This window comes from Vitis riparia, chromosome 7 (assembly GCF_004353265.1).
Source record: "Vitis riparia cultivar Riparia Gloire de Montpellier isolate 1030 chromosome 7, EGFV_Vit.rip_1.0, whole genome shotgun sequence".
Lineage (NCBI taxonomy): Eukaryota > Viridiplantae > Streptophyta > Magnoliopsida > Vitales > Vitaceae > Vitis > Vitis riparia.
In genome coordinates this window covers 8,325,446-8,346,938 of record NC_048437.1, presented here as the reverse complement: position 1 = coordinate 8,346,938, position 21,493 = coordinate 8,325,446, and the positions used below count along the sequence as shown (strand labels likewise).

At 36.3% G+C, this 21,493-nt stretch overlaps 3 protein-coding genes across 3 annotated transcripts; 2 read left to right on the top strand and 1 right to left on the bottom strand.

Moving 5' to 3' along the window:
- Window positions 1–2,185: 2,185 nt before the first annotated feature.
- Window positions 2,186–7,475, top strand: LOC117918716 (CDPK-related kinase 5). Its single transcript, XM_034835565.1, is given in 12 exon segments — window positions 2,186–2,688; window positions 2,691–2,965; window positions 3,605–3,735; window positions 4,006–4,047; window positions 4,222–4,330; window positions 4,599–4,677; window positions 4,774–5,070; window positions 5,153–5,262; window positions 5,788–5,895; window positions 5,974–6,036; window positions 6,137–6,304; window positions 6,890–7,475. Coding segments are annotated over 12 exon segments (1,806 nt in total). The 5' UTR covers window positions 2,186–2,405; the 3' UTR covers window positions 7,031–7,475.
- A 1,550-nt stretch (window positions 7,476–9,025) lies between these two features.
- LOC117919419 (zinc finger CCCH domain-containing protein 62) lies at window positions 9,026–14,174 on the top strand. Its single transcript, XM_034836619.1, has 9 exons — window positions 9,026–9,303; window positions 9,413–9,528; window positions 10,237–10,354; window positions 12,286–12,347; window positions 12,443–12,494; window positions 12,601–12,706; window positions 12,985–13,083; window positions 13,171–13,288; window positions 13,363–14,174. Exons 1-9 carry the CDS (start codon window positions 9,158–9,160, stop codon window positions 13,938–13,940), a joined length of 1,395 nt encoding a protein of 464 aa, XP_034692510.1. The 5' UTR covers window positions 9,026–9,157; the 3' UTR covers window positions 13,941–14,174.
- Window positions 14,175–16,889: 2,715 nt separating this feature from the next.
- Window positions 16,890–19,313, bottom strand: LOC117917780 (3-ketodihydrosphingosine reductase). The gene is made up of 5 exons (XM_034834170.1): window positions 19,085–19,313; window positions 18,664–18,923; window positions 18,414–18,507; window positions 18,192–18,303; window positions 16,890–17,528 (listed from the first exon to the last, which is right to left on the bottom strand). Exons 1-5 carry the CDS (start codon window positions 19,218–19,220, stop codon window positions 17,354–17,356), a joined length of 777 nt encoding a protein of 258 aa, XP_034690061.1. The 5' UTR covers window positions 19,221–19,313; the 3' UTR covers window positions 16,890–17,353.
- Between the last annotated feature and the right edge of the window lie 2,180 nt (window positions 19,314–21,493).

The window sequence follows — 21,493 nt, the reverse complement described above, 5'->3', positions numbered from 1 at the left end:
TATTAATGCAAGAAGAGGACATGTGCCTCCAGCACCACTTAATTTCTTTTTCTCAAAGCTAACTTAGCGTGCCCTTCATTAGTGGATCTATCCATATAATGAATTCTCCGCGCCCCCCCCCCCCCCCCCCCCCCCCCCCCCACCTTTTCTTTCACCATCATTACCGTTATTATCTTCTGGGTAGTTACGTTCAGGTTAGTTAAATTTCCTTTCCCTCCCGCCTCTTTTGGGATTGTGAACCGTTTGACTTGAGAAAACATCTTCATTTCATGCATAATAGCTTCACTAAAATGATGATGACCATTTTTGAATTGGTTACGGGGCAAACCGGCAAGGGTCATCCTAGATCTGTATGTTGGAGTGGTTTTCAAAATATAAAATTCCCAAATGTCATATTTGGGCCTCAACATTTGATACCAACGTATGATACCTTTGTTTGTGGTTGTTGATTTTATCTGACGGCAGGTGGGTGGTTAAGGATATAAATAAAAAACGAAGTGTCATTTGCAATAATGCCATAAATTACAAAGAAAAAAGAACAAACTTTCCTTCTTATAATATAATATTTAAAGGGGTTTGACTTGCCTAATCGGTAAGGGTGGCAGCAGCATCATCATCATCGTCGTCATTATGGTTCAATAGTCAAAACCCACAACCCGCAAGTGCGTCACAAATTGAAAAGGATATTGGAGAAAATGTCTGCTCGAGTACATATATTAATATTGAATGTGTATGTAATATTCCTAGCAATGAACGGCATCAATTCGGAGAAGGTAGGTTTGGACGGTTTGGAAGCATCTTGTAAATTGTAATGCAAGGCTACGCCTTTTTCCCACGCTGCTACGTAAGGCTGATTCCAGCTCTGATCTCACCTCGCTGGTTTTTAGAATATGGAAAAGTTATAGATTTTAAAAAGCATTAAAGGAATCAAACCGATATCTCTCGATTTTTATGCGTATTTGGACTAATCCCACAGGTTTTGAAATTAACGATTGGTAAACCTCTAGTGATCCTGAATGACTTAAACTAATAACCATTAAGAAACAAATCCAATACGGAACTAATTAAACTACCTCTAAAATTTCAAAACAATATTTCTTAATTATTAAATTATAAGTAAAAAAGATAATTATATTGGATTTTGGAGTCATTGATTCAAAAATTTTATTAATTTAAATTTTATTAAAATTAATACTGATTTTTTAAATAAAAATAATTTTATTATTCAAAAAATTAAAATAGGTCAAAAATGGGTGTCAAAGTATAGCGGGGGACTAAATCATTTCTAGGATTGTTGGGTGGGCGGCAAGGAGAATGAATGTGGGTTCTGTTTTGGAGGAATTAATAAAATAAAAAACCATACATTTCGCTCACTCTTCATGGGACCAATTCTTTCACCAGTTTTCCACCGCCCCCTTTCCTTTCCATTTCCTATTTTAATGCTAAAATGGCAAAGTGGTTCTCTAAAGTCATTCTCCCTTACCCACTTTTATTTTAACCCATTCAAATATTAAAACAACTTGAGATTTTAATTCGTATCTTTCATCCATCATTTTCTCGAGAAAATAACCGGTCTAAGAGGCTGTTTGGAGAAACTGAAAATCAAAGGCTTGGGTTTATCGAGTCAAAGGGTAATTGTATTTGTGATTTTGTCACATGCTTGATTTGGATTCGCTGCATCTTTGCTTATATGAAGATCTTATGGGTTGACTTTATTTTAATTTATTTATTTTCCAAAAATAATTTGCTTTGACGGGGAGGCGGCCATGGTGGGTCAAATAGAAAAGCTGGATAGGGGTCTCCTCGGGGGCAGAGTGCATGAACTCAATTGCTTTTATTATTTTATAAAAGTTATTTACATAAATATAAAAAATTTTAAAAATTAAAAATAGAAATTAAAAGAGAGGATGAAGAGAAAGGCCTCAAATTAAATGCGAGCTTCTGGGTTCATGTGAATGGGCCCGCGCCAGAGTGTGAGAAGGAAGGGGTGGTGGGGTAATTCACTAATTTCATTTTCCAATCCCACCGGGTATAACTGCAGGGAAGACAATGTAGATAAACCGGTCCCCACTCCATTAGTCCTTATTAACAAAAATTTTAATCAACCGCGACATGCTCCAGATGGATGCCACGTGGGCAAAAGGCGTTGCGCGCTAATTAAAAACCCCCCAAAACCCAGAGTTTGGTGCTTCGACAAAAGCGAACACACCGTCGTTTCCTTTTTAGCAGCTTGTAGGCATCCTCTCTTTTCTCTCTCTTCAGTCCCCACCATCTTCCTCACTTTTCTTATTCTTAAAACCGGAGGAGGCAAAATTGCTACACAAGTTCCATTCAGATAATGTTGGTGTGAACTCTCTCTGCGTGTGTGTTAGTGTTTCTGGGGATTGTGTTTGGGGAGGTGGAAAATGGGTCTCTGCAATTCCAAGCCCTCCCCAAGCCCCAGCGTGTCCGGTAGGAAGGATGACCTTGTTGCTCAGCACAATGACCAGGCTGCTGCGGCTGCTAATTCTGTAAATGGCGAAACCCCTAAGAATCGGAGGGAGGAAGTGGAGGCTGGGAAGAAATCACCTTTTTTCCCCTTCTACAGTCCGAGTCCAGCGCACTACCTCTTCTCCAAGAAGTCCCCGGCGAGATCTCCAGCGAATTTGAGCTCCAACTCCACTCCGAAGCGCTTCTTTAAGCGGCCCTTCCCCCTCCGTCGCCTGCCAAACATATCAGAGCTGCGTTGGCGCGGCGGCACGGCTCAGTGAAGCCGAATGAGGCGGCTATACCGGAGGGAAATGAGGCGGCGGAGGGAGTGGCGGGGCTGGATAAAAGCTTTGGGTTTTCGAAGCATTTCGGGAACAAGTATGAGATTGGGGAAGAGGTTGGGAGAGGCCATTTTGGGTACACCTGTTCAGCTAGGTTTAAAAAGGGTGAGCTTAAGGGTCAAAATGTTGCCGTCAAGGTTATACCAAAGGCCAAGGTTCGGCATTTTCCGAGTTCTATATTCTTGATTGTGTTCCCTTTTTTTGGTCAAATTATGCGAATTTGGGGTGGTTTTTTCGATTGATAACGAATGATCTGAGTGACTGATTCATATCCTTAACTGAACAGTTTGAAAATTTTAGAGATCTGATCTGTGGGTAGAAAATTTTTAATCGTGAAAAACAATAATTCTAATATTTAAATTGTATTGCGTGCAAAAGATTACATTTTTTATGCACTTTGACTGCGAGAACATGGCCTATTTCAGGCTCGCTCGGAGCCTTGGCAGCCAGCCACCTTCAAGATTTCTAATAAGAAGAGAGATTTCAAAAAATGGCAAAAGTAGTAAAGTGGGAAAGGAAAGTAGTATATACTTTTAAAGATCACAATAGAGAGCTGATGGTAGAAGTGTTCTCTGCTGGACACTGATAAGAGTTGTTCAAATCCATATGGTTCTTTTGGTTTGTAGCAAATTGGGTTTTGCTGTGACTTGGAATTTTTTTATGGTGTTTTTAGTAGCTTACATCTTCAATTCTCTCTCTCTCTCTCTCTCTCTCTCTCGCTATATATATATATATTTATATCAGTGGGTTACTTGTGTTTTTTGCTAAATGTGGGTTATCCTTTTTGTTGCTAGATGACTACAGCCATTGCCATTGAGGATGTGAGAAGGGAAGTGAAGATATTGAGAGCTCTGACAGGGCACAACAATCTAGTACAATTCTATGATGCATATGAAGACCATGATAATGTCTATATAGTAATGGAGTAAGTATTCATGGTGGCTTTATTTAATGACATCACACTCTTTCTTTGTATAAGTTAAACTGTTAACTAGTTCAATCAGCAATGAGGATTTGCTTGGCCTTTTCTTCCTTAACAAATTGCTACTGTTTCTGTCTTACAACCATGCTGAAAAATTTTCTGGATATTTATTATTTATCTATTTATTTAATATCAGCGGGATGAATCGAGTGTGTTTCTATGTTGTTTCCTCTTTCTAATAATAAGATTCTATAATTGTTTTGCATTTTTCAGGTTATGTGAAGGAGGGGAGCTATTGGATAGAATACTTTCAAGGTATTTCTTTTATAATACATCCAAGGTATTTCTTTGTGTATTAGTTATAATGAGACACAGTAATCTTTGAATCTTTTAGATTTTGGATGCATTAGATGGACAAGAAAAATGAGAAATTAAAAAAGTGGAACGTTGGTTAGGGGCTGATAACTAAGCGATCTTTTACTTCTGCAGGGGTGGCAAATACACTGAAGAAGACGCAAAGGCTGTCATGATCCAGATATTGAATGTTGTCTCATTTTGCCACCTCCAGGGTGTGGTGCACCGGGATCTTAAACCAGAGGTGGAATACATTTTCCATTTGTGCATTGTTCATCATGTGTTAAGTTAAGCCTGAACGAGTGCAGTACTTACTGAGGGATTGATCTTCTCTCTCTCTTTCTCTTTCTCTCTCTCTCATGTGTTTGTGTGTGTGGAGTTTGGTATGAGGAGAAAGGGGGGAGGGTTTTTGTAGAATTGATTGCACACTTCTCTTACTGGATGTGGTATTTGCATTTTTTTTTTTTGTCATTTATGTATTCTCATCTAAGTGTAGTTAATTGCTGGATCAGAATTTCCTGTTCACGTCTAAGGATGAAAACTCACAACTTAAGGCCATAGATTTTGGCTTGTCAGATTTCGTGAAACCAGGCATGTTCTGAGCCCTTCAATCCATAGTCTGCTAGCTGTTTATTCAAATAACTCTGGGATTCAATGACAGTTTCTAATGTTTCAACTTGTTTGCAGATGAAAGGCTTAATGACATTGTCGGTAGTGCATACTATGTAGCACCTGAAGTGCTGCATAGATCTTACACTACAGAGGCTGACGTCTGGAGTATTGGTGTGATTGCATATATCCTATTATGTGGCAGCCGTCCATTTTGGGCTCGAACTGAGTCTGGCATCTTCCGAGCAGTTCTAAAAGCTGACCCAAGTTTTGATGAGCCACCATGGCCTTCTTTATCTTCTGAGGCAAGAGACTTTGTCAGGCGTTTACTGAATAAAGATCCACGGAAAAGAATGACTGCTGCTCAAGCACTTTGTGAGTCCTCATACCCCGTAAAAAAACTGCTGGTTATTTGTGCTTTTATTTGTGAAATGCTACTCACACTCTTCGGTTGCAGGTCATCCCTGGATTAAAAATAATGACATAAAAGTTCCATTGGATATACTAATATTGAAACTCATGAAGGCTTACATGCGATCATCATCTCTTCGAAAAGCTGCTTTAAGGGTGCGTTTGTTATATCTATTTGTATATGAGATTCTTTTTGTTTTTTATGATTTATTTTACCATGTCTGCATGAGTGTTAAGCATGGCTTTTCTTTTGCAGCTGTTGGGAATCCCCTTGTTGCATAGCTCCATTGTTTTCATTTCCTTGTGTTTTGTAGCCCGATGTGACATATATAATTAACAAGTTGAACTGTATCTTTCTGGAGTTCTTCATGTTTAGTCTTGATAATATCTCCATTTTATAACTTAAAATGTGTTGTGAGAGAAAATTTCCTAACCAGAGGTTCAATGGGTCACCCCAATTTTGACAACTTAATGCACTTCAATGTCGTTCTAATAACCATGGGAAGCCATTCTTCCTTGAAGACTATTCTAGATAGACCCTTAATATGCTTCTTACTAAACTTTACAGTGTACATATCTTCTTTGTTCTTGCTTCCAGGTTTGAACTTTAGCAGTTCTTGTCTTAGCACATACGCCATGGTTGTTTGTTTGACTTTTTTTTTTATTATGGGTATTTGGCAGGCTTTATCTAAAACGCTGACTGTAGATGAGCTCTGTTATCTGAAGGAGCAGTTTGCTCTATTGGAACCAAACAAAAATGGCACCATAAGCTTAGAAAATATCAGAGCGGTTTGTTTCTTTCCTGGTGTCTAAATTTTCTATCCAGGTTTGTTATGAATAATGCTCTGAACATTTTTCTTTGTTCAGGCCTTGATGAAAAATGCAACGGATGCCATGAAGGAGTCTCGTGTCCATGATTTACTGGCATCAGTAAGTGTTTGATTATTGTGATATATGTGGCATTGCTTGAAGAAGTGATTGATGTTCTTGTTCTCTAGCGGTTAACCACTTTCTCTTGTTTCTGTGACAGCTTAATGCACTTCAATACAGAAGGATGGACTTTGAGGAATTCTGTGCAGCTACATTGAGTGTTCATCAGCTTGAGGCTCTAGATCGATGGGAGCAACATGCTCGTTGTGCCTATGAACTTTTTGAGAAAGATGGAAACAGGGCTATTGTAATTGAGGAACTGGCTTCGGTATGTTGGGTTATTTTTTTGTCAATAAATAAAATTTTTTATATGGTTTTAATAGTAGACACAGAAGATTTTATTTGGTCCAGATGTGTTTCAAGTTGGCATGGGGAGATTAATGATTTATGAAGTATTTTTAAGGGATCATGTTAAGCCTGAAATCAGAGCACAAATTAATGGAGTCCACTATATAGTTGAACTACATTACATTCTTGATTTCGATTTCTGTTATAATCAGAATTAACTTTATCTGATGTCCCCAGTTAAAATTGTTTCTCAGAGTTTGTTGAAGTAGTCATTTATTCCTACTCGGTTCAGTGCTCTGTTTGCTCATTGTCCCATTTGGGCTGAATGCAAATACAAGAGTTTTCTTGCCTTTATCAGATTTCAATGTCAAAACTAAATATTACTCAAGTCCCTGTAGGCTTTTACTTAGTTGACCGGAGAAACACTGAAGTTTAAGCTCATCTTCTTCCATGTCTCACTTGTGAAGGATAGTTCATTCTTCTATGCTCTTTGATTTGATGTAGTTTCTTAGGAAACATAAAGAAACAAAAACTGATCTCCAGTATTTTGGAAATATTGTTGCAGGAACTTGGCCTGGGCCCTTCTGTCCCTGTTCATGCGGTTCTCCATGACTGGATTAGGCACACTGATGGAAAACTGAGCTTCCTTGGGTTTGCCAAATTATTGCATGGTGTGTCTAGTCGCGCTCTTGCAAAAGCTCAATAAAATTTTAAGCCCATGCCAGACCTTGAAGAACTACCAGCTTGCCTTGGGCTGTTTTTGCCAATAAAAAAAAGTGGGTAATGAGGTGGTTAAGATACTTCTGAGGCTTCAAAACTTTGGGGATTTTCATCACTGCATCGATGGGCCCCCCAGTCATTTTGGGACCGTTTCTAGGTTTCTATGCACAAGCTTTGTATACACCCCTAACAGTTTGGGAGGATCAACACCGTGGCCCTCGTTGCTTTTTCCACGTGATAATGTTCATGTGTTTGTGTTTTTTCTGTGTAAAGCCGTAGTTAAGTGTGTAATTGCAGACGAGAATATTTCTCAACTGGTTTAGTAGACATTTGATGTTTTGACTTTTGAACCGGCCTCACATGTCGGAATTGGCATTGTAGCATCATCTGCTATGTTCGATACTTCCTAATTCAAACGTGTTCCACCCAAATTCTCCAATTTTACCTTAAGAGAACTAAACGATATGAATTTTTAGGGGCAATGCAGTGATGTCCTAATTTTTGCGGTTGGACTGAAGGTCCTGAACCCAACTGGTTCAACTCTGGCTAGCTTGAGAAATCTCTAATCTTAAGCAAAGGTGCAATGGCAGTTTCTGTCAGAATGTCGCCTTCCTTGAGTTGGTGGATTTTCGTACATGGTAAAGGTGTATCAAAGAAAACAAAAGGAAGAGAGAAATATGAGCAAACATGGTGATGGTCCTTCTCACACAGGTTAAAATGAATTGATAGAGGAGAAATAACAAATACATAGGTCAAGGTGCAGTCATGTGGGGACGTACGTTTGGTCCGACATCGCTCTTGGGCTTACCAGAGGTTAATGGGATGACCCGGGGCAATTTGGTTGGGCTTACATAATTATTTTAAAAAAAGGGTTGCGCTCGGCTTCGGTTTTTTCGATTTCAACTTAATTTTAGTTTGATTGGAGCCGAAGTTAAAATAATCCGGGTTTAACCTAAATTTGGTTTAATATTCTTATAATATTTATAATATATATTTTCTATATACTAATATTCATTTTCTTTATACATTTTTAAAGAATTTCAATATTAATTATCTTATATACTTTTTTATTTTTCTAGAAAGATTTAAAATTTATTTTAATTTTTTTATTATTATTTTGAAATTTTATTCCATTAGCAATTCACATCTTAGTATAAATATATATAATTTTTTTTTTTTTTATAAATTTTGAGTTATACAACTAGATCACATCCTAATCACTTAAAATCTAATCTAAACCAACTTAAGTTTAGACAAGTGAGATTGGATTGGACTTACATTGACTATTTTAAATTGAAGGTCAAATTAAGTTATTCAACAACTTTAAATAGGTTAATTCGACCTGACCTATCCATCGACTTTGAACATGTTATTCCAATCTGACTTATCCAAGTTGCGCCCTTAATTAATTCCTAAAAAAATTGTGTTTAATCATATTTCCGATGTGGTTTTAATCCTCAAATGTGAAGAGTAACTTCTTCGTGCAAAACAAGATTTGCCCAAAATCCCATATCCATAGCCCAACCAAGCTAGATCCAAAACCCTAATGGGCTAACACTAAGGATGCACGAGCCAGTCCAAACATAAGCCAAGACTATCGAAGCCCAGCCTGGCCCACCTTGTTTAGAGAGACACGGGTCATGATTCTTGAAAGACATACATTATTTTTTTTTTTTTTGTAACTAAACATATTAAAAAACAAGTCTAATAATTGAAATTTAATCATTTAGATTGGTTTTGAAGCGTGAGATGTAAGGAAAATAATTTTGACCTATTGATTTTAGTCATAAGATGTTTGAAAAATTAATTCCGATGCACACCACGAATGACTACCATTTCCATTTTTCAAATGAAGGTTGATTGGTCATCGGGATGCTGCATCTAGACCGTGGATGTCTATCTACGTGTTAACGTGGACGGTCCAAATACAACAGCTCTGAAGGAGGGTTCTTTTTTATTTATTTATTTTTTAATTTTTTATTTTCTTTAATCTTCATCTTTCGAATTAGGACATGGAGTTAAGTTGTGGCTAATCGCTTCGGTGTTCTAATCAGAAGCAGTTCCTTCCCCTCCATTTTGGTTGATTTTTAGTCTAGTGATTTCTTTTCCAGGCATGGCTGGAAAGAAACGTAAGCGAACTGTTATATGCCTGTCTTCATCTTCCGACGACGACGAAGAAGAAGTAGAAAACGAGGGAGATGACTCCGATGACGACGACGACGAAGAAGACGACGAGGAGTGTGGCGCTTCAACTTGCAGGTCTTGTTTATTGTTTTCATTTTCTGTTTCTTGATCATTGGATTTTTTGTTTTTTATTTTTCAAATTTAGTAATGTAGTGGTTCTTGCGTGGTGTGGTGTTGTGCGCAGTGAGGGGAGTGACGATGAGGTGATGGAAACCGATGATGATGAAGAAGATCTAGAGGATGATGATGATGATGATAATGATGATTATATCTGCAACAGAGTCATCCGCCTTCTCCAAGGCTAGGGTTCTTTCTTTCCTTTTTTTTTTTTTTTTAGGTTAAGAAATTAATTTTAACAAGCAAGTTATAAAAGAGATTATAAAAATCGTGTGAAAAACAATGCACTTATCACCATTGCTATTGTCATTTGCTTGACGTCCAGGCTCTTATTTTCTGCACAAGAAATTCAGCTGTTAATCTTGTGTCAGGTTCTTGGGGGCAAAAGAGTAGAAAAAAAAATTGAAACTAATTTTTTGTTTGAATCTCAAAAATTATAGGCAAAGGAATAAATCATAGGAAAATTTTCTTGTTTGTTTGGCAGAAGGAAATAAAATATAATAAATTATGTATTTTAGATTCTTTTTTATCTCTATATAACAAAGGAATAAAACCGAGGAAGATGAGAACAAACATTCATGAGATTTTGAGAGCAAGACTCCTAGGATAAAATGAGGGAAAATGGAAGAGACAAAAAGAGGAGAAGAATAGAAAAAATAAGTTTAAATTCAATAGATGTTATTTTTTTTCCTTATTCCTCTACTGTCTAGAGGTTCAAGAATTAAAAAATATATAAATTTTAAATATATTTATTATATTTTATTCTTCTTCATATTCCTTAAATGAAATAATAGAATTTGAAGTTCTTGCCCCCTCCCCCCTTCTCTACTGCTTTTTGAAATCCAAACATATGGGGACCAGTATTTGAATGATGCTCTTTGTGTTCTGCAGAAGGGAGTGATATAAAAGAGCTAAAACTGAAAGAATGTAAGGTGTATTTGAGGAAGCATGGCCTGAGAATAACAGGAACTAAGGAAGTATGTATAGAGAGAATTAAAGAGCACTGGAGGTAAGTTGTTCATTGCAATGAAAAATTGTGTTTATCTATGCCTTTCTCAGACTTTTTTGTGGTTGCAGTTTGTAATGCCATGTTCCTTTTGGGATTTAAAGAGTTCTGCAAATTGCTCCCCTATAAATTCACAAAAATTAAGGACCCTAAATAGGATTGTTCTTTGCAGTGAGGAAATAAAAAGCTATAACACTTTCTTTTCTGAGTGGAGAAAATGTTGATGTTCAATAAGAGATTGATTGGGAATGACATGGAAGGCATTGTGCTTCAGATGCGTATTCATGCTTTTGTTTCTTCTTTTTTCTTTTCTTTCTTTCTTCCTTTATTTTTTTATTGACTTACAACCTCAACTAAATGTTTGTATGTTTACTGTGTTGCTGAGTTGTAGCATTGGGTCATTGGAAAGTACACTTTCCTCTTGCCATGCGAACATCACATTGGAAAGTATGCTTTCCTTAAATAATTATAATGATGTCTTAGCTGTTAAGCAACACAAGGTTACCTTTGTTAGCTTGCAACATCCATTACCAATTAGTGATTGATAACCTTCATCTTCTATATCCTGCTTTGCTTAACATAACTACCAACTTTCTCCACACTCCTATCCAACAATTTCTAGAGAACCATTGTTCCCAGTACTTACCAAGTTCTAGTCTTCCAATCAACCAACATGAATAAACATATTCAATTGAATGAGGTGGGATAATTAACTTTTAAATGCTTGAACATAGCTTCCAGCATCACATTCTGTTTCCTTTCACACAAATCTTGCAAATTTGCAATGTCCTCCAAAATGATTATGTACACAAATCTATATCTTTCCTCCAAAATGATTTACAATCTCATTTGATATATGGTAGGAAACAACGGCATTTAGATTACTAATCACTCTCTGGATGGCTTCTTTAGTGTATCACTGATCTGTTTTTTTTTTTTTGTTCATTCTCCATTTCCTCATTAGGGGGTGTCTTAACTGAACTTTATGTTGGTTGATTCTCCACCTCGCCTATTTTTGCACTTTATATCATATGGGAATTAATTTTAATTTGATCTTAAAAACATCTAAATTTTCTCCTGGCTTTTTACCTTTCTTGTTCTGGAATTCTACTTTGCTATATGCTGAAAGTTTTGATGTTGTTTCCTTTTCCCTGAGGGAAAATAAAATCATGATGTTTTTGTGTGGGGCAGGGTTTGGTTTGCATTTGTTGTCTAGAAAATGGAAACTGTAGCTTGATCCTGTAGAACTGTATGGTAGCCTTACATAAGGGATGGAGACTAAGTTTTGAATTTGTTTAATAAACTTAGGTGTACCTTTCATAGTCATTTAAACACCGCATGGGTGGGGAGCATGCTCAATGAGTAGGAAGTGCTGCATTTAATTTGAATTTACAAGTGAAGCTGTTTTCTCATCCTCGATTTCAAGTTTCATTTTTACCTGTCTATCGTTCAGGTTTCTGTCTTTAATCTTACAAATGTTGTTCCCAAATTGTGCTTTACTGTTGTTGAATATGCTATTTGTCCTTTCTGAGTTTTCTAAGCTTTGAAGTGACTTGAGAAGGAGGAACAACTGCTAAGCATGCTTTTGAATTGTTATCTTTGTTCTGGGATCATATGTGCTTCTTTGTTTTTAGAGTTCTTGTTTGTTAGATTCTACAAACGCATTTCTACAATTATGGTGCACTTCATCAAATATGCTTGAAAAGGGGGGAAAGGAAAAAAGAAAAAAAAAAAAAGAAGAAAAAAAAAAAGGAAGAAGCAAACAAAAGAATCTATATGTAATGCCTTAACATGCTGCCATTTTCTATACCTTCATTTTTTATTTTTTTATTTTTTTTGGGTTTAGGGGATGGGATTAGTAATCCAGTTACTTATTTTGTTAATACATGCTAATTTTATCTAACTATTCCTTTTATGTCTGTCCTGCATTTCAGAATAAAAGAGGGAAATGGTGAAATGCTTTATCCCAAATCTTCATTTTTTATTAATTGTACAGGTAAAAGAATGTTTCCTTTATGTGCCTGTCCATTCATTGGTTAACTTTCTAGGAGTTCTGTTTGGAGAAAATTAGAAGTTTATTTCTTTGTGCAGGTGATGTCTGTAAGGGAGATGTTGTTCTCTTCACACAGAAAGTTTATGCAAAGTACTCACTTGTCCTAGATTTGTGCTCTCATAATTCCTGAATTTTCTGATTTATCCCAGGTCCTAGATTTTGTTGCTTTGTAAATTGAGGATATAACTCCGGGCAGGTTTGACAAAGTGAAAAGAAATGGGAAGCTTCTAGGCAAGAGAACTATTGCTGGGAGGATTGTTAAGGAAAGCTATGGTGCAGCCAAACAACAACATACATTTACAGTAAGGCTGAGAATATGGGATGTTATTTCTGGAGAAAATTTAAGTTGATTATGAGGTAAAACCATGTGCTGGGACAGTTATGTGCTGCACATTCTGGGTTAGGCCCAAAATAATTTGTCCTTGGGAGATCTATATTTATCCAAACTAATGATTTTATATCAGAGTGAAAGTCTTGATAATCTTTTTTTGTGCCATTACTATTGCTATTTCAGTGTGGCATATGTCTTACTGTCACCTGCTGTTGATTCAGCTATTAATAAGTATTTGTGATTTGCAAGGTTGAAGTATTGTGGAGCAAAGGGATTAAGAAGTTGCCTCCTCTTTTTCCCTTGCTTGTGAAGGGCCGTAACCTGTATAAATTGAAGACTTTCAGACAGGTAAGGAGTTCCTGAGAAGATAGAAAATTTTCTGTTTACCATCCTATTAAGGTGATGTTTACTTGCATGGTTTTTTTCCCACTCTAGCGTTGGAAAAATGAAGCAGAACGATTACAAGTCCTTGCTGAGAAGCATAAACGAGGTGCTGCAGCAAGACTTGTCAGAGCAAAGAAGAAAGCAAAGAAGAAATTGTCTTCAAATGGAGGTATGTATAGAGAGATTGAGATAGAAGGAGAGACACTAGATCTTCTGTCTGACTTAACCTCCAATGATAATTAGGTGAAGAGTATCAGAAACATTTCCACCATACAAGACCACCTCAAGTGAGAAGGAGAACTACATCAGGAAAGGGGAAGCGAGTTGATGAATGTGGAAGGGCTACAGCAATGGGACATGCAAAGTTAAATGATCATTGTCAAAAGGCCCTTCCAATTGGACAGGCGAGTATAAAGTCAAGAGCCCCTGAATCCTCACAGTGGCATCAGAGGCTCTCATATCCCTCTAAAGTCACAGCTTCCAATATCCAGTTGCATACTGATCCTGCCCACAATTTTTACCACTCTCCAATGGAATTTCACCATGGAAATACACCATACCGGTGTTCTAGTCATGATATGGGCTCCACTCCAAATATGATGAGATTGCCGCCTTTTAGGCCTTATGCTGATACATTTGTAATGCCTCCATCATGGCATCAGGGGGTAAACAAGAGCAATTATAATACCTACCATGCTTATTCAAATCCCCGCAACGAGTTTGAAACAAGAAATTTGAACCGCTTTCCTGTGCATCCATTTTCTTTGGGAACTGAAACATATAGAGGAAGGAAGAAAGGCTCTCACACTGGTCGACGTTAGGATGTTATGTCCTGGGATCTGAAAGCTGTGTTGTTTCGCCCTGTTGGAATTCTGCAGCACCTTCTTCCTCATGGAATTGGTTTTTGTACAAGCTACTTTTAGACTGGTAAGTCCTGATCTTTTGAATTATATATTGTGCTGGTTAGAAACTGCTATAATGAGACAACAATCACATTCATTGATTAGCTTTCCCGTTCATATGTTGATGAATTACTTTTACTGTCTTTGATCTGATGTCTTCCATTTTTAGCAATTCATCCATGAACTACCTTGACTCCTTTGGTGCCACAGCTCTATGACATCTTCTTTGGCATGACTGCACACTAAGGACTAAAACTAGAGTAGATTGCACATTAGTTATCCGTAGTTCTTAAACCAATTATAACACATTTCTCATTTTTATCGATCACCTTGGTAGGTATCCATAATATGCCCCTTGCCAAGGCACTCAATATCTTTGCCTTTCTTGGTAGTTGTTTGTAGGTATTCATAATATGGTTTTACTTTGCAAAATTCTCAATGTTGATTGAGATGAAAGATCCATAATCAAAGTGGAACCACCAAGCATTAGTGATGTCCAGTAACCAACCTATAAATCTAGATTGGGAATATAAGTAAAAATGAATATGAAATGTATGGAATTTTATTCGTTAAAAACCGGTCTGAAATAAACCAGTCACATTTTCTCTAGTTGACGGGGTCTAGTCATGAGAATATATCATATAAACCTGTATAGGTGGGTTTCATGAATCAAGCCTAACATAAAAAGAGATCAGAGTCACATGATCTTTGACAATTTAATCAATCATAAACCAACAAATATTCGCTTCTTAGTTTGTAAAGTTCGTATGCCACTGACTTAATCCTCCAAAAGAGTGATTGATCAATCTCTATAAACAGGAATTCAATGTACGACCAAGTGAATAGTTGATTAGGGGGATGGATCAATTGATATAAATTTTGAAATCCTGTGAGGTTCTGCTAGGGTGGCGATGGGTCGTCCCCAGCAAAGTTATCAATTAATTCTCTAACAGATCAATTGGTACTAGTTCATCTATTGTTTTGAAAAGTTAAAAACTTAGACCAGCTGGTTCCACCATGGTCTTTTCCGGTGCGACTAAGTTAAATTCGAATCTAATCGGATTGATCTCATGGTCCAATTGCTGACTTGGTAAATCGACTGATACGGTCAAGGAGGCCTCGTGGTCCAATCGTTGAATTGGGCGACTTTACCAAATTGACCATCAACCAGGCCATGGTCTGGCTCTCGTTTTGCATCAAACTGGATGACCCGACGGAATGAACAATTCGGTTGGTTCAACTAGGGGTGTGAAAAAACATATTGAACCGACAATCTGATCAAATTGAACAAAACCAAATTGATCTAAACGGAACAATTTCTATTTTTTTAATAATTTTGATTATCTAAGTATAAAGCCTAATAAGATATCGTTTTGGCTCACGGTTTTCTATTTTCCAAGTACGTATATATAAATGCCCTAGTGTCCATGACCTTCTACTTTTCTAGTGTAAAACCGCCCACTTCTTTTATCTCTGGCTTATCTTTTGTTAACTGTAATCTTATATCAACTATTTTCATAAATTAAGTTAATTACTCACCTAGTGTGCCACCTTCCCCTTCTTTTCCATTAAGTTAATTACTCACCTAGTGTGCCACCTTCCCCTTCTTTTCCAGTCCCATCATAAACTTGGGTCACCTAAGGTTGCAAAGCTCCTGAGGTATAAGACATTCAAAACTTGTTCCACGCATTGGGTTCTATCTACCAATCGGGCCTAAATACTCTTTAAGTTCAATTAGTTCAATTCTCATTACACCAAAACTGATTAGATCAATTCTATTTAATTTTGATGCTCAATATTAAACCAATTAATTGTGCATACTTCAAAGTTGACCATACGTCGAACCAATTCCGAATAGGTTCCTTTACATGTAAAATAAGAGGTAGGGTCATTGGGCTTTCATATCATCTTTGTTCATATTATCATATAAATTAAATGTATATGTTATTTAAAAACTTTATAATAAATATCAATATTTATCATGATGATTTAAGATAATAAATATGACCGTTGAGATTTGAATAAATTTAAATAATGAAAATTTATTTTATTCTTACTAGTTTTTCTTTTTAATAAAATTAAAAATATTTTATCCTGATTTAATTAAATTTTTAGATGAAAAATGTTTATATTTTAATTATATTAATATATAAGTTATATAATTATGATATCATATCCGTGACTTATCAAGGATTGATAAAGATTGTTGTGGCCAAATTTAATATACAAAAATCAGGTTTTATATAAAAATGAGGTGTTGGAATATCCTGAGACTTCTTGAAGCTGCTCCAACTATGGCACTCAATTGGAGTCGATGTTAATCGGAGTTAAAGATAATTCTTATTTTCATTAGGTCCAAATAGTTTGGTTTTAGATTTGATGAGGATAATTGGCACATAAATAATGCATGGTTGGCATGGTAATGGAGCTAATAATGATTGAGATAAGACTTGTGAATATCGGATCTGAAACTGAGATGACGTCACACTTCTCCCTAATGAAATGGTGTGTATGGACAAATAGAGAAGTAGGACCCAACCAATGACGGCTTCGCCCACAAGTACCGCAATGGACACGCAGCGAGCTTTTTGACCGAGTCCCTTCCCCTCATACTAAATGCGGACATATATGTATACATATATAACGAGAAAGTATACATCCACTTTGTGCGTCCGCAGTTAGAACACGATTCCTTTTTAATATCCATGCATCCACTGTCCCCATCTATACCCCATTCTTCCCCCAACTTGTCCACCCAACTCCTTTACTGCCCACTGCCGTGGCCCATCCCCCTCCCTTTTCCTTCTTCCACTGCAAGTACTAGAAGTCATTGAGTCGGATTCAAAGAAGTAAATTAAAGAGACATTATGTACATTCTCACAAATTCTTCATCCTTCATCATTAAAATCACACATATTATGCACAGTCTCACGTAATAAAAGAAAAACAACCACCAAAATACAAATTACTAAGCATAGGCACGAGACAAGTTTAACCAAGGGGATGGGGCTGGGGCTGTTGGTGTGGGACTCAGCGGAGCCGTCATTGACCCTTACAAAAGAACCGCGTTGAAATCACGCCCTGGACCAACTCTGAAAAGTATATATGAGACCCCACAGTGCACACCACCAATCACTCATGGGATTAGTGATTGGCAAGCACGTGAGCGGTCTTGCTTCTTAGCATACATTGCTTATCAGCTTAAGGCTGAGGGCTGCTTGTACCTTAGGGGAAAAAAATTGGAAAAAGGGGGAGGGGGGGGGCGTGAGGAGGAAGAATGAAATAGTGTAACGACAAACAAAGTAGGTGAAAACTATAAAGAGGGAGTAGAACTAGAAGAGCCTGTGGGGGCAAGGACGAAGGTCGATCTCCTGGGTCCAAGCGGCCCGGTCCTGAATGTGCAAGTGCCAGTAGGTTTGAGCCACCGCATCTGGGTCCATAGACCCGTCCCCTCCTCCGCTCTGGTGCTCCCCAACTGACGATCTTTGCGACCCTGATGTTCCCGCCCTGCATCCATCACCATTACCTATTTATTGCTAATCATTCCTCTTTGGTCGCTATACCTAGCCTTTTTGCCCCTCTCTCTCTCTTCCTTCTTTTCATGCTTATGGTGGGAGAGAAATGAATAATTGAGGTATCTTAGAATTGTTACAAATCTGGACAAGAAAATAACCTTATTTATTTTGAACAACTAATCATATAATAATGATAGCAAATTCCTCTCCCTGGACCATACTTCACAAGAATCACATCAATCTGACAATAGCGTCAACTGCTTAGTCCATGCTTATAAAAACTGAAGATTTGATCTTTTTAATTATGTAAACCTCAATTTTACTTTTAGGCCAAATACTGGTAATTATTTTAGTTTCTTCGTGTATATATATATATATTTAAAAAAAAAAATGAATGGGCTGTATATTAAATTTTCTGTATTTTCTGTTGTTGAAAAAGAAAAAAGAAAAAAGGGAAAATATGTTTGCTAACCACAAAATTGGCCCTTAAAAACAGTAGTTTTGTCTCAAAACGGCCAGCGAGCGATCGTAAAGAACAAAAACAGGAAAATTTGATGAAAACTGAAAACAATGTCAAAAAAGGGGAATCTCTAAGGGAGAATCAGTACTCATCACGCAAACATCTTGACGAAAAATAAATAAGAAAGGAAGGAACCTGGGTGGGCCGACCACACCATCGATGATAACATGGGCCACGTGTACGCCCAGTGGCTGAAACTCCCTCGCCAGAGATTGTGATAGAGCTCTCAAGGCGAATTTTCCGCAACCTGTTTGTTTAAGTGGAAAAACAGGAGGAAAAGGTAAGAAATTCTTTACTGAATCTTTCAAAAAAGATTCCACCACTGAAGTTGGGCTTGCTGAGATTCAGTGAAATTACATAATTCGGAGTAGCCGGCAATGCCATTCAGCGAAGCCGAACATCCGGTGAAGAGAATCGTGCCCTTCTTTCTGTCCACCATTCCCGGAATCACCTGATTCCGTTTCACCAAAGTCAATTCAACAGCTTGCTTAACAAACACCATCGAGTAACAAGCTTATCGATCTCCTAGAAACTTAAGGAAAACAAAATAATACTTGTGCGTTCATTTTTTATTTTTTTTTGGTTGGGTGGGGGAATTGAGAAAAACCTGTTGAGCGCAAAGGAAGGCGCCGATGGAGGAAACGGCGAGTGATTTCTGGAAGGAATCGATGTGGATGTCGGTGAAGTTGGTGGGATGCCAGGGCACCGGCTGGTACGCATTGTAGACTAGTACTTCCACAAATCCAAGAGATAGCACACCTTCGAATGCCTCTCTTACGCTTCTGGAGTCGGAGCAGTCGATTCTGATGGCGAACACTTGGGCCTTTTCCTCTCTCGCTATCTCGTCCGCGAACCTCGATAACCTCTCTGCTGGTCATTGACCAATTAGTACTTAACAAAACACATAAAAACAAGTGAAATGCCTCCGTTTGGTCCGAAAAGGTTTTGTTGGAAAAATAACAGTTTTTATTTTTTGCAATTAATTTCTCTCCAACCAAACGAAGGTAGGAGAGAGAGCGGAGGAGTGCCTAGGTCGCGTGCGAGGATGGCGACGGTGTAGCCTTCGTGGGCGAACTTGCGGGCGATGCAGCGGCCGAGCTTGGGGCCGACGCCAACAATGGCGACTATGCCTCTAGAAGACGCGGAACTGGCCATGCTGCGCATCCTAAAGATTGAAGAGGAAGAGGACCTGTTATGAGAAAGTAATTTATTTTATTTTTTCTGGTATTAGGCAAGCTGTGAGGCAAGTGGAAGAGTGAGCTTAAGAAGTAGATGGTGTGGTGTGGTGGAGGCCTCTATCGCTGTCCGTGTCTGCGTTACTGTGCTTCCTCCCAACAGGCATTATTTTATCTTTTTCTTTTTTTCTTTATTATTATTCTTATTATTTGTTTTAGTCTTGAATCGCACAACAGCCAGCCCAGGGATGGCAACCGGGTCGAGGCCGTTTACCCTCCATCCAACCCATTATTTAAATTTATTCTCATTTTCGAAATTTAAATTTTTATAAATCACATGGGAAAGGTATAAATTTTCCATATGCATCCAACTTCACCTCGTTTTTATTTTATTCTAATTACATGAAAAATTATTATTTTTATAAGTTCTTATATTTATTTCTTATATGTGTTAAAAAGAAAAAAAAAATTTAAATAAATTCAAAACAATGTAATACTCAAACCCAACTTAGGTTAAATCTTTTTTCTTCCAAACTTATCCCATTTAAGTAAGAGGCAAGATAGGAAAAAAAAAATGCAAATTCGTTGTCATCCTTAAATAATAGATGTTCTCATATTTATTATGCAAAATTTCTTACCAAATAAGTTTTTTCATAAATTTTTTTTAAAAAATTATAAGAGTAAAAAAGTTGTGAAATAAACATAGACATGTAAAGTTTATATTAAGTAGGTAAAACTCTAAAAAAATGTGAAAAAAAAAAAAAGAATTCAATTTAAGGTATGTATACAATATTAGAATTCAATAGCTATTTTTGCAAGTGCAAGAGGTGGGTTAGCATTTGTAAGGCGGTGGCCATCCATCACTAATATAACATACATTTTTAACAACTCAACTATCTCGATTGGAGGTCTACCATGCGTAAGAGAATATATCTCATCAAGACATTACTAGAAAACATCCTTATGATAAATATGCATTGATTTTTTTTATTTTTTTTATGCCACATCTTTATAATTTATTTTTATGTTTTTTTGTATTCCTTCTCTATTGTTCCAATTGGTGGTATAACATGACTTTTTCTATTATGAAAATTCTATAAAGAAGGACTATAACTCATCAAAAAATATCCATATGATGTGACCACATTTTTTAGACTTTTATGGTGACGACGTCAAAGGTGTAATTGTATATGACACAAGATGGATTTCAACGGAAAATAGTTGTGAAATAATACGAATTTATAAGACTTGCATAAATCAATTGTGTAATTAAAAAAAAAAATCTTGACAAAATATGAATTTATTAGATTTTTCATAAAATAATTTTGTAATTAAAATGTAACAGTTTCATAGAACCATGACATCATCAATAAGACTTACTAGGTACAGATGAATCTAATCTTGGTCAACGACCACGAGGACTGTTTGCAACATTTCTAGAATTGCAAGAATAAGGACAAAACCAATAGATTTGAAAAGATTTAATACATTAAGTAATGACCTCAACATTGGTCCTACCTTTTCTATATGTTTTTAGTATTACCTTTTTCCTTTTCCTTTTACTATTTTAATTCTAATTATGAATATAAATAATTTTAAATTTTGATTATTCCTAATTACAAATTAATTTAATTATAAGAACTAAAATATTAAATAAACAATCATTATTAATGATTTGAAGTTTCTATACAAAATTGCAACCAAAAATCACTCCTATAATGACACGAAATTATCTTAAATTTAAAATTTTAATTCGCTTAAAATAAAAATTTGCTTATTCTAATTGAAATATTATTAAGTGCTATTGTAAATTTTATTTGAAGAAAAATATTTATTGTCTAAGTTAGAAATTATCATATTTCGTAATTATATGTAAAAATCACGAATAGTCATGTAAATATTTGTTTAAAATAAAAAAAAATCAAAATTAATGATTTATATTTTAAAAACATTTAAAAAAAATTACTTTAAAAATGATAATTCAAAGTTGATTTTACCTAAATTCAAACCAATGTTTAAACTAAAATGTGAAAAAAATAAAAAAATAAGATCTTCTTTATAATTTAATAAATTTTTATGAGGGTTTGTAATTAGGGATAAATTATTTGCACTTAACAGGAGAGATATTTTGAATGTGAGATATAAAATACCGAAAAGTTAAGATATAAAATATATTTTAACCCAAATCCTTTCATTCGAAAATATACTGTTAATCCATGTGCAAGAAACTCATTCTATTCCTTTTCTTTAGGAAAAGAAACA

Excerpts from the sequence above, each read along its gene's own strand:
- LOC117919419 (XM_034836619.1), top strand. The coding sequence starts at position 9,158 with ATGGCTGGAAAGAAACGTAAGCGAACTGTTATATGCCTGTCTTCATCT. Across the intron at positions 12,495-12,600 it reads ACACAGAAAGTTTATGCAAA|GTTTGACAAAGTGAAAAGAA; the intron begins GTACTCACTTGT and ends AACTCCGGGCAG. Across the intron at positions 13,084-13,170 it reads AATTGAAGACTTTCAGACAG|CGTTGGAAAAATGAAGCAGA; the intron begins GTAAGGAGTTCC and ends TTCCCACTCTAG.
- LOC117917780 (XM_034834170.1), bottom strand. The coding sequence starts at position 19,220 with ATGCGCAGCATGGCCAGTTCCGCGTCTTCTAGAGGCATAGTCGCCATT. Across the intron at positions 18,924-19,084 it reads CATCCTCGCACGCGACCTAG|AGAGGTTATCGAGGTTCGCG; the intron begins GCACTCCTCCGC and ends AATGACCAGCAG. Across the intron at positions 17,529-18,191 it reads GGTGTGGTCGGCCCACCCAG|GGCGGGAACATCAGGGTCGC; the intron begins GTTCCTTCCTTT and ends TGATGGATGCAG.